Source organism: Equus quagga, chromosome 4, assembly GCF_021613505.1.
Source record: "Equus quagga isolate Etosha38 chromosome 4, UCLA_HA_Equagga_1.0, whole genome shotgun sequence".
In the NCBI taxonomy this organism is placed as follows: Eukaryota; Metazoa; Chordata; class Mammalia; order Perissodactyla; family Equidae; genus Equus; species Equus quagga.
The window spans coordinates 44,868,791-44,881,134 of record NC_060270.1 but is presented as its reverse complement, the minus strand read 5'-3'; the positions used below and the strand labels follow the sequence as shown (position 1 = coordinate 44,881,134).

The following is a 12,344-nucleotide window of genomic DNA, read 5'->3' as shown; positions in this document are numbered from 1 at the left end:
AAAAAATTGCCTATAATTTCAGAGGATTCATGGATCCCCTAGAAAAAATATCTTTGGATAAACCCCCTTACAGACTTATGGAGACCAGATTAAGAGTTCCTTTCCTCAGATATCCATTACCTAACCAGATAGACCCTGCGTTCAGAGATAAAAGAAGGAGAATATAATTTGGGGGATGAAATTCTCTTGGGGAGAAAAAGACTCAAAACTAATAAAGAAATGTGTTAAAATCGGAACACTGAAATCATATTTCAGCAAAGAGTTGTGTCACTTTCTGAAAGAAAGGTAACCTCAAAACATCACTACTTAACAGTCTACAGTTAAATTACGTGGACAATTATTTTTAGCCTTTTGAGAGTTTCAAGTGTTTGGTCTCTGATATTCACAATCCCCACTGAATCTCTAATCATTTTATTTTCTCTTCTCTAAACCGGAACAAAACATAGGATGGGAATCATTGTGGTCAATAGAACTCAAAACTTTTAAGTGGTTTTTTATAAGACATAGAAGAAATGCAAATTTTCGCTTGTCAAACGTAAAGGAAATGCTGCAAATTTTATGATATGAAAGTAACTGTGATAGAATTAGGACTTCTGTAAAATCGTATTTGAATATAATGGGGTAGACGTTGATGAAATACAGCTCTCCTAAGCCATATTTTTCAGTGCAGTGTTGGCCAAGTGATTTACATCAGGGGGGTAGACAAGGCCAGAGAGAAGTAGGCTGTACAGTCTCTCTAAATTTGCACTCTCTTTTGCTCCTGCTTGATCCAGCAGCCCTCAGTGGCTGGGATAATACCCACGGGTACTTCCTGCCCTCTCGTAACCAAGGAATTCCTATTGGGACTGAGAGCTGCGGAATTCTTTGTCCCGTTCTTAATTCTATATAGAGAAGGCAGTTCTCAGCAGGGAGTTTTCGGAGCAGCTTTGTGGCAGCATAGCTTCTTCAAGTGGCCCTGGGATTGTGAAAGCAAGCTCCTGTCACACGATTAAAGATGCTTATGAGCAACCTTTTGGTATTGAAGTAAAGAAGAGATACACATGGTCATGGATTCTGCCTTTCCTCAGGACATATTTATAAAACCTAAGAACGTCATCTTTTATTCAATCAATAAGCATTTCTCAAGTAAATGTTATAAGTCAAGCAGAAGAAGGCAAAAGAAAGGTTCTCCTTATTCAAGAAGCTAATGATCCATAAGGGTCAGGGATATATGAGGGCTAATTACAAAATAATGTAACAGCAGTGAAAAAAAGAAGAAGTGTCTACAGGAATGAGACAGACAACTTTCTCACCCTAGAAAGTCAGTTAGAGAGGAGGTGCAGCTTTGACAAAGTTTTTTTTTAATCCATTGAAATATAATTTGCATACCATAAAACTACCATTTTCAAGTGCACAGTTCACTATTTGTTTAGTGTATTCACAGAGTTTTGCAACAGTCACTACTGTCTAATCTCAAAGAATTTTCATCACTCCAAAAAATGAAACCTTGTTCCCTTTGACAGTTACTCCTCATTTCCCCCTCCCCCCAGCTTCTGGCAACAACTAATCTGTTTTCTCTTTGGATATGGAGATATACAGTGTATGTCTAGTAAACTAATTGCATGTTCCCGAATAATACAGAGTTCCATTTAGGTAAAGTAAGTCTTAGGAGGTGTTCTGGATATTTTATAGTTAATTCCCCTAGATAGACATTCAAACCAAACTGTAACAGTGACTCTGACTTCTCTAAATTATGCACATTGGAAAAGGCCAAAGAAATAACAATGAATTAAAGGAAAAATGTTCCCCATTATTTTTCCTTCTATCGTCAAACTTCCCTTCATATTTTCTTGTTTGTGTTTTGTTCTGGTGCTTAATCAAAACTCCTCAATGGTATTGTCCTCAGACACAGACTTTCATCATAGCAGAATTTTAATCACCCAGGGTGAGTGAATCTGTACCTTATACTTTAATCCTTATGGAAAAATCCAATACAACATGGTACCAATCAGTTGCATGCATGTTTTTAGTGCAGCAAAATTTAGCATAATATTTTTTAAATACCCAGATTGAACAATAGCTTTATAACTTTATACATTTTCTGTAATATATATGAAAAAGTCTAAGTGGTAGAATTGTGTTACTAATAAATAGCAACCACTATTTGTTCTCTCAGGGCTTTCATGACGAATAACTTTCAAAGCAATAAATTCCCTGAGGCATATAGAATTTCTCCATTGTACAGATGCAAAAATTGAGGGGGGATGAATTAGAACACTACTTCCCTCCACTTACAACCCATTTCCATATTATTTTTCTTAAATTCTAGATAGTTATTAAAGGACTTTGCCATAAATTACAGTAGCTTATGTAACTTTCTGAAATGTGTTGATGTTCCAGTTTGATAGCCAAGAAACCAAGAAAAAATTAAATCATGGAAATTAAACAAAGAAACTAAGACTGCTTTACAATCCAATCCAACACTACACTCTACAGTGCTGTTTAGCTCACTGAACCACCTGGTCTTTCATGCATCTTGTATGAATCTTTTACCTGTCTACCTGGGGGCTGCGTGTGTTGGTGAAGTTTTTCTTCTTTTCCAATGATCAACTCGAAAAATGAGGGCAGAAGAGATTGATGAAGAGGAACTGACAATGAAAATATGTAGTGTAGGCTGGACACTGTTGAAAAATGAAATTTCTGGGGCCAGTCCCGGTGGCCTAGTGGTTAAGTTCAACATGTCTGCTTTAGTGGCCCAGGTTCAGTTACCAGGCACAGACCTACACCACTCATCTGTCAGTGGCCATGCTGTGGTGGTGGCTCACATACAAAAAAGAGAAAAGTTGGCAGCAAATGTTAACTTAGGGTGAATCTTCCTTAGCAAAAATAAATAAAAAAGTAAAATTTCTGTTAAAAAGTGTTAAAAATGAAAGAGGGAAGTAGAAGGGCAGGAAAGAGATAGAATAACAAATTGAATGAGAAGATACAGTGAATGGAAACATTATTGGAGTGACCTACATTTTCATCTATAAAAGTGAAAAGAAGATGATTAAACCAGTTTGGGTTAAAGAAAAAAAATCTTCCTTTTTCTGTGTTACAAGATTCTGGAGCTTCTCTCAATTCTGAAATAACTCCTTTTCTGTCTCAAAAACCCAGTTCTGCAAAAACAGCAGTTTAATACCAACAAACTGTTATTTTCTCTGCCAGAATCACTCATGATCCTGAACGGCTTTTGTAAAACCTGGAAGAGTTCTACTAGTGCTGAGGAAAGGGGTCAAAGTGTCTTATCTTGGCATCCAGGTAGATCCCATAGTATTTGGCAGTTTCTTTACCAAGTGTGTAAAAATCAGCACTTTTCTTTGATAGTGCTTCTTTTGGTTTACTTAATCTGATTCAACTCTGTAGCATGCCTGGAATTCAGTAGTGGAAATGACAGGAAGCCAGACCCAATGCATCCTACACAATATGATGTCTGTTAGTCAACTGTGTGTATTCTGCCCAAAGCGACTCTACAGATGGGGTTATGAGAAACACGCATTCTGCCAAAAACTCTTCCTTTCCTCCTCTTTTGCTTTAATCGGTGACTTGAATTTTGGAAATAATTTGGATATAACTTAAAAATTTTGATAATGTTTATGTGTTTATATTTTGGTTTATACTATTTATTTAATAATTATGGATTATTGGCATGAGTCTTTTACAAAAATAAATTTTAAAAACCTTTCCTGGCTTATCCAGAAATATTGGAGAAGTAGGTATAGATAGTATATTATTAATACTGGTAGTATAATAAACTAGATTTATGAAACATCAAGGATTAGTACTTTCTTTCAAGTTCTTTTTTGTCATTTAGTATTCAAACAATTCTGAAAAGCAATTATTATTGGACACTTATTATGTACCAAGCACTTTTATAAATGTTGTAATTTATACTTTGAACCTCACAACAATATATGAGGTAGGTTTTACATTATTATTGCTATTATTATTATTTTTATTTATTTATTGAGGATGATTAGGCCTGAGCTAACATCTGCTACCAATCCTCCTCTTTTTGCTGAGGAAGACTGGCCCTGAGCTAACATCTGTACCCATCTTCCTCTACTTTATATGTAGGATGCCTGCTACATCATGGCTTGACAAGCTGTGTGTAGATCCACACCTGGGATCCGAACTGGTGAACCTGGGCCGCTGGAGCGGAACGTGCGAGCTTAACCACTGAGCCACCGGGCCAGCCCCTATTACTGCTATTATTAATCCCCACTTTACGGATGAGGAAACTGAAGCAAAAGAAATTAAGTAGATTTCCCCAAAATTGCATGGATAGGAAGCTGAAGAATTAAGATTGAGGTCAAGTATCTTGAGTCCAAAGTCTATTCCTTTATTCACCATACTGTGCAGCCAAAGTAAACTATTTATTCAAATAGTATGGTCACCATTTTGCAAAAAGTAATACTGATGCTCAGGTACATTGAGTAACTTTCCTAAAATATTAGTGCTTCATACATTCTATTCTTCAGTACTACACTGAATCATGATTATTACTATAGCTGCTTAATACCATAGCTGACCCTTAGGAAACACTTAGTGAATGTTTGGTCAATTAAATAATATTAAAAAGAAGCATAAAAGGGACAATATCTTTCATATAACTGCTGACGTGTCTTCCTTTTGAGTTCTGTTTCTCTTCCAGTACCCTCCCTACCACATGCGACCCAGGATATGAGAATGTCAAATGCCACTTCTTGGAGAATGAGTGTATGATGTAAGGGATTTGACTTTTCAGACAGAAAGGGTCTTTCTGGGTTAGGAAGAAGCAAGAGAGAAAGAGAGTGAAAGTGAGAGTAAGTTCTAGATTGGCATTTTGGTATTCTGGATTCTAGAAAGAAATAACCTGGCAAATACCACTAACTTGATCCAATGGTGATCACAGTGGAGGAGAAATGGCAGTGTTTCTCCAATGGCCGAAAGTGCTGTGTTTGGCAAAGAGAAGTCCTAGTGTGGCCTTGAGAAGTCTTCCTCAGAATTTATGCAGCAAGGAATGGAACTCGTGGGAGATGTCAAATGTGAGAGTTTTGAATCTGTTGACCTAGCATGATACACCGTGAAAACCTATGGGACCATAACGAAGAATCTTGGATGGGCAGCCCAAGCTGTGGGACTGAGAGCCACAAAATTTACACTAGCAGAGCAGCGGTAGGATAAACCCTAAAGTGAAATGTGAGCTTCAGAGTAAGGTTGGGGAAGAGTTTATATAAATTTTTGGCATCTACTGACTTCCATAGCAGTTTCCAATAAGACATTTAATAACCAGATGACAGAAGAGAAATTACTGTTGAGGCTTGCAAAATGCTAGAAGACCCCAATATATTCTGTGTATGGATACCAGACCCACTTTTCTAAAAGAATAATAAAAAGCTTTTCATTGAACCAAACGCCTTCTTTGAAAATTTACCATTTCTAAAATAGTGTAAAGGAAACAGATCAAGGTTTCTTTTAATTGGCAAATTTATTCTTCCAATTGTCCAGGGACAAAGAAGATTCATGAGAAAGTGTTTATCAGCTGCAATAAAGTTAAAAATTCAAGCTTCCTTTTTTGGGCGTATTTGAGTATAGTATGTACATCTTTTACTTATCTCAAGGATGTAATTGTATTACATTTTTCTGAATATATAAATAAATATATTCATTATAAAAATTCAAACAGTATATAGAAATATGAAGAATAAAGTTAGAGCCTTGTGTAATTCTACCACACTGACATAACCTTCACTGATATTGGCTACTCTTTTAGGCATCTTTATAATACACTTACAGTATATATAAATATATGTGTTATGCATACACACTTGTATATATGTATTATTTTACCTGATGGGATCATATATATTCCATGTGCTATCTCTTCTGCCCATCTCGCCAATGTCAGCACCCCAAAACTCTTCACTGTAATCCCATCATAGACAATGGAAAAATCAAAATGCCTATTCACTTCACGGAATTTGCCTGGCGAAAACTAAGGGGTTTCCTTTAACCATTCTAGTGGAGTCAACATTATATATATTATATATGTGAATAGTTAAAAAAATTCTATCAACATGGCTCAATGACTCCAAAACAGAATGACAGAAAGAAAACTGGCAGTTTTCAGTTCCTGTGTCTTATGGTTAAAATCATATACTGTGAGGACCATCAAGAGCCTACTCCAGCTCTCTCATTTCACAGATGAAGAAACTGAGGTCAAGAGGGTTAAATGACTTGCTCAAGTTTAAACAGCTTGTTAGAAGCAGGAAGCGTGCTACCCTTATTCGAATCCATACAAGAAAGTAAACCTCTTCTATGAGCTGAACAACTACCCTACAAAACAAAATAAAAACAATAACAGCAATAATAGTTACGATGTATTGAGCTTCTATTAAATGACAGAAACTGTGTTGGGCCTTTATACAGATTTAGTCTTGCAAGGCAAGTATTATTGTTAACACAGTGTTATTGTTAAAATTTTATAGATGAGGAAAATAAGATGCACAGAAGGCGTGTCTGTGCTCACGTCAAGCGCCTCCTGACTCCAGAGTCTGTGCTGCTGCTGTTATACTGGGCTGCCTTCCAACAGCAGCAGCGCCTGGAACTGGGAGGCTGGTGACTCAGGGCTTGTTAAGCTACCCTCAGCATTAATTTTCAGCTTTCAACTGATACTGCTGACATCTCCTCCTTTTGTCAAGTGATGAATTCAGCCAAATAGGCCTTAGATTGTCTAATCTCTTTCCAATTGGCTAGCTCAGGATCTACTAGCTGGTAAAGCAAGTTTATGCTTTGTATTTTATAAACAGAGTTGACGCTATGTAAATTGACTATTGACTATGCACTTAAGTGGAGTATTTAAAACTAAATATACTGAGTCTGCCCCCTAAGGCTTCATATTATTCTCAGAGCATAGAGCGGGGAACAGTGATAGAATCAGCTACTTTTAGTTTTACAAGGGATATCACGCACTCACACAATTGTGTTCAGTGGGGAAAGGAAAGAGGGAAAGTAGGCATTGTCATCTAGATAGGTAACCCCCACAACACCTACACGTAATAATAATAATAATGTTTTAGTCCATGTGCTCACTTGACCATGGTTTTATGTCAAGATTTCATTAAACAGATGAAGTAAATTTAGGTTAACACACAGAACAAACATAGCAAGACTTGATGGCTTAAAGAGACCAATGCGGTTTTCAAAAGGTCAGTTGTGTATACAAAATCCACATCCGTATTCAGCAATGTTCCTAATTTAAAGGAGGATATTTGTAGAGGATTATTGTAGATCTCTGTATTAGTTTTCGAGGGCTGCCACAAAGTATCGGGGTGGCTTAAAACACAGAAATTTATTCTCTCAAGCTTCTGGAGGCTAGAAGTTCAAAATCAAAGTGTCAGTGGGGCCATTCCCCCTCTGACAACTCTAGGGCAGCATCCTTCCTTGCATCTTCCTAGCTTCCAGTAGTTGCACAGTAATCCTTGGTGTTCCTTTGCTTTCAGCTGCATCACTGCAGTTTCCTCCTCCATTTTTACGTAGCTGTCTTCCTTCTGTGTGTAACTGTGTCTATCTGTCTCTACAGTGACTGGATTTAGGACTCACACTAATCTAGTATGACCTCATCTTACATCTTAATTATGTCTCCAAGTAAGGTCACATTCAGAGGTACTAGAGGTTAGGACATGAACCTATCATATATTTTTAGGGGACACAATTCACCTCAGTACAACCTTCATTTCTTTTTTTTTTCTTATTAACATTTTTTAGTACGATTACAGAATAATTGTTTATAGCATTTAGAAAACACAAAAAAGTAAAGCATCACTTTTGATCTTACCAAATAGATACTTGTTCTTAATATTTAGATTTTTTTCTATGCTTATACTTGCAGGGACATACTCGTGTAGTTAAAAAAAATAAAAAAAAATGAGTCTTTGGCCAGACATGTTGTGTTCTGGAGATATAGGGATTATCAAAAACAAACATGGCCCTCATCCTTAAAGAGTAAGAATGAGAGACAGTATCTTAAAGACAGAAGTCAATCAATCAATCTGCTGGGCTAGGGCTACAAAAGAGATGCCCAGTGCAATCAGAGCCCATGAGGGGAGGTCCAGGGCAGAAGTCGATGCTGGAGCTGAAGTAGGCTTAAAGGTGACTATGTGAATAAGAAAGAATAAGTTCTTCCAGGGAGGGGAAGAGCATGCACCAAGGCCCTGGGGCAGGAGGCAGTATGACAAAGAAGACAGAATCAGAGGGGGCCACTGAGAGTGGAATGTGCTGAGAGGGAAAAGAGGCACAAGCTGTGATCAAGAGGTAAGTGGCTTGTTGGCCATGTTAGGAACGAGTGCTGTCTTGATCCCAAGAGCTGTGGCAAGTCACTGAAGACTTCTATGCAGAGTTTGCTTTTATAAAATATGGCTCTTTCCTTGACAGAACAAACACCACTTGCTCTAACTTCTTTTTCTTTTGTTCTTCCTCTGTAAGTATGTTTGTGAATATGAACTAAAGAAAGTTTGGGGAGACAGAGGTTCATTATTTCCCAGTTTGGGGCAGAAAGAATACAGAGGGCTAAAACCCCACTCTGCTTACACTGCTACCATAATAGCAGTAAACCCCTTTCTTTTAAACTATGTCAAGAATCTGGTGAATCCTGAAATCAAGGTTAGTGACTGGGGTCTTCCTACCTGCTTATTGACTTTCCTTTCAGATTAGGTGCTGGTTAGCATGTGCAGTGGGCCAAGTGGAAGAGGAAACCCCTGGCTCAGCTTCCTAGGCATGTGAGGACCTGAGTTGAATTTTGTTTTTCATCTTTGTTTTCCCCATGCATGACACAGTGTGTGGCACATAATTCCTGAATGGATGGAGAGATGGATCCGCCATAGTCTACTCTTAGAAAGACGTACCACTATCACTAATCTCTCAGCCTTTTTCTATATTTGTGACTTCCCAAGAAGCACTTAAGTCACTGATAATTTCTCACACTTTCTAGTTACAAATCCAAAGCTTGATTGGAAAAAAGGGGAAAAAAAGATAAACTTATTAGTTCTTAATAAAGTCTTTCATTCAGAAAATAATATTCTTGGTAATACCTTTTCCTCTTATTTTAATATGTTAGCTTACTTTTCTTTTTTAATTTTCCTTTTTCTTGGTACTCCCTGCTCTCTATTTTGCTTCCCCATTTATTAAAATATTAGGCAAGATGAATGAGTAAATTCAATAGAAACATGCTCCGGTTTCTAACAAATTATTCTAAGAAACCAATGAAAATTAAGTCTCCACTTAATTAAGCCCTTCCTTTTGGGGGAGAACCTGGGAGGGGGAGAACAGATAGCTGTCTCTAAGGGGAAAGTGCCAGATGGAGATTGAGCAGGGGCTCTTTTCCCACTGTTTCTTTCTGCTTATTTGGATGACGTGTTGAAAATTCACTAGAACACTTGAAACTCTGATGAGCAAACATGTTTCAAAGGGCTCGATAGCAGTCAGAGTGGTAATTCCAGAGGGATCATTGACAGAGATTGGAGTGGGAGATTCTAGAATCAGGACATTGATGCTAACATGTCTTCCTTTGTGCATTGTACCCACATGATGGATCTCTTTTCCTCCTGCTAAGAGAGATGGCTGGTAAATGGAAAAGGAGAGTGGTGGGAGGATGAAGATGATATCAGGGATTTCTCCTCGGGAGGAGAGTCTTCCCATTTAAAACATCTGTGTGGGAGAGAAAGGATTCGAGGAGACCTTTCCTCTACCCTTCATTCCTCTTATTCACTGAATGGCCTCTGGAAAAGAATCTCATTTTCAAAAATAACTTGCCTTTTACTGAAACTCTAAAATCGTAAAATAAAGTTAAATGTAAATTTTAAATAAAATCATCTCTACTATGAATCCAATCCTTCCTTTTTCTCAAAATGAATACCTTTACACACAAACAGTGCTGGTACTCTTTTTTTTTATTAAAAATGGAAAGAGATGAACTTAGAATAACTAACTTAGCATCTAAGAAACATTCGCGAGGAGAAAAAAAGCAACTTTGAAACAATAAAGTGTGAATTACACATAGTTTGGAGCGTGATTTAATATGTTCAGTAAATGTGCTACCAACCCGTAAATTGTACAGCTTACCTTGTATAATGACTTCAGTGAACCGTACTTTTCAAAGCCGTGTAGGTGAAATGTAATAAGTCATGGATTCTATTTGACAAAACTCCATTTTATTAATGTTCTCTATTATATCTTTCTGTTTAAAAATAGCAGTACTTTTTTTTGGTGAAATAATAAATATTCATAACCATATAAATTAACAAACAAGGTATGTATATGCTCATGTGAATAATGAAAAATCAGAAGTACATATATGTATGTATAATTGTAAGTTTATACACACACAGTCAACATCAAAACAGCTATTTTCCATACAAAAATATTTTTTTCTCATATACGATTAACTGGTACTGTAGATTAAAAATATTGAATAAATAAGAAGTTTTACGTTTTACTTTGGACAACAGAAGAAGAGAACTTGACTCTAAGGTATGAGGAAGGAGGGTATGGAAGACATTGATTCCAGTACCGGCTGGAATGCTAGTGAATTCACACGTATGCAGAAATAGCAGGGACGTCACAATAAGAGTTGAGATATCTTCTGAATATTAATGAATCTGGTACAACTTATCTAAACAAACAATTGAATTTGGGGAATGACGACAGCGTACTCAATGGTGAGAAGGGGAGGGGAGAGTGGAAGAGAAAAACTGATTGGAGTTTTTCCAGGAAATTCCCAGTCCACCACTTGGGGGTGGGGAACGTGTTTAACTGATCTTAAAGATCATAGGAATAAACAAGATATTCCACTGAACTTCTATCAGTTTCATCAGAATTAGTAAGGTGTAGCGGACACTCTGCAGTGATGGGATGGACCTCTCACCTAAAATTTGGTTTGGAGGTTAAGTCTCGTGATGCTGTGCATGCACCAAGAGGGTATAAAGGGGTTTATTACTCATGTAATGAGGCTTTCTGTGGAAAGCAGGTGGCTCACAGAGAGGTCTAAAAGGGCTTAAGAACAGGGAAGAGAGATTGGCTTGGGGTTTCTTTTTTGGTGATTAGGGGATGGAGCCAGGCTGAGGGTTCCTGGACATGGTTTGAACTCCCAGCACCAAAGGATAGAGCACAGGGCTTTCTTATCAGCTTGCCTATATGTAGGGTCCAGGGGAAGAGAGAGGGCTAAAGCTTAACAGCTGTCAGCAAACATCAAAATCCTTTATTATAGATTCCTTATTACACAAAGGGATCCTAAGGTATGGTCTACTAAGTTCCCATCTGACAAATTCACTACCCCTAGAATTCCAGTTGCAGAAAATTTAGTCCAGGGTTAAGGGAGGTTTCAAGCATTTCTTCGGGTTTCTTACCTTGTTAGTTGAAGTATATCAAATCATCAAATATTTTCCTTTCTGCTGGTTATAGAATATAAAGTGCCGCCATTCAAAATCTATCCCTAATGCCTTCAGTGTCTTGAGAGAAGAATACATAGAAATCTCAATAAATAATACCTTAAAAGGCAGCATTTTAACAAAGGAGTGAAGTTCAAGATTTGTTTTTGGACTAAGACGGAGTGGAGAGAATTGAGTAGCAGAAAGAAGGGACATAAAGACATGATAGGAAGGGTGAAAAGAAAAAGCACTTTACGTATGTCAAAATTTTTCTGAATTACGTTCTGTGGGTATGCGTATATCTATGTTAGAAAGCAAAGCAAATGTTTTAGTCCAATATGAGCTCTCACAGATAGCTGAGTGTTAAACCTGGCATGCTGGCCCTCAAGCAGATATTCATTATTTCTCCAGCTACTGTTTTCTTGAAATCAATGAACTCAGAAAGAGAAGGCATTCACATCAATTTGAAAGGATGTTTTTGTGAAGTTTCTATTTTCTTTTTTTTAAAGATTTTATTTTTTCCTTTTTCTCCCCAAAGCCCCCCGGTACATAGTTGTGTATTCTTCGTTGTGGGTTCCTCTAGTTGTGGCATGTGGGACGCCGCCTCAGCGTGGTCCGACGAGCAGTGCCATGTCCGCGCCCAGGATTCGAACCGACGAAACACTGGGCCGCCTGCAGCAGAGCGCGCGAACTTAACCACTCGGCCACGGGGCCAGCCCCTCTATTTTCTTTTAAGACACTGCATGTGTGTATATACGTTTGGTTTTGTACTGTTATTCATTTGCAATACTGATGTGTTTCATTTCCAGACTGAGTAATCTGATTCTGTGCTTTTTCTTTCTTTTTCTGCTGAGGAAGATTCTCCCTGAGCTAACATCTGTTGCCAGTATTCCTCATTTTTTTCTTTATATGTGAGCTGCT

At 37.6% G+C, this 12,344-nt stretch overlaps 1 protein-coding gene across 7 annotated transcripts in view; it reads left to right on the top strand.

Moving 5' to 3' along the window:
* Positions 1 to 12,344, top strand: part of NAALADL2 (N-acetylated alpha-linked acidic dipeptidase like 2) — a 1,259,279-nt gene that overhangs the window by 811,717 nt on the left and 435,218 nt on the right. For 6 of the 7 annotated variants that reach the window (XM_046659057.1, XM_046659060.1, XM_046659059.1 and 3 more), the window contains one exon: positions 3,187 to 3,279. The exons of the other annotated variant lie outside the window; for it this stretch is intronic. In XM_046659057.1, coding sequence (XP_046515013.1) covers positions 3,187 to 3,279 — 93 coding nt within the window. The remainder of the gene's footprint in view (positions 1 to 3,186; positions 3,280 to 12,344) is intronic. 7 annotated transcript variants of the gene reach the window in all.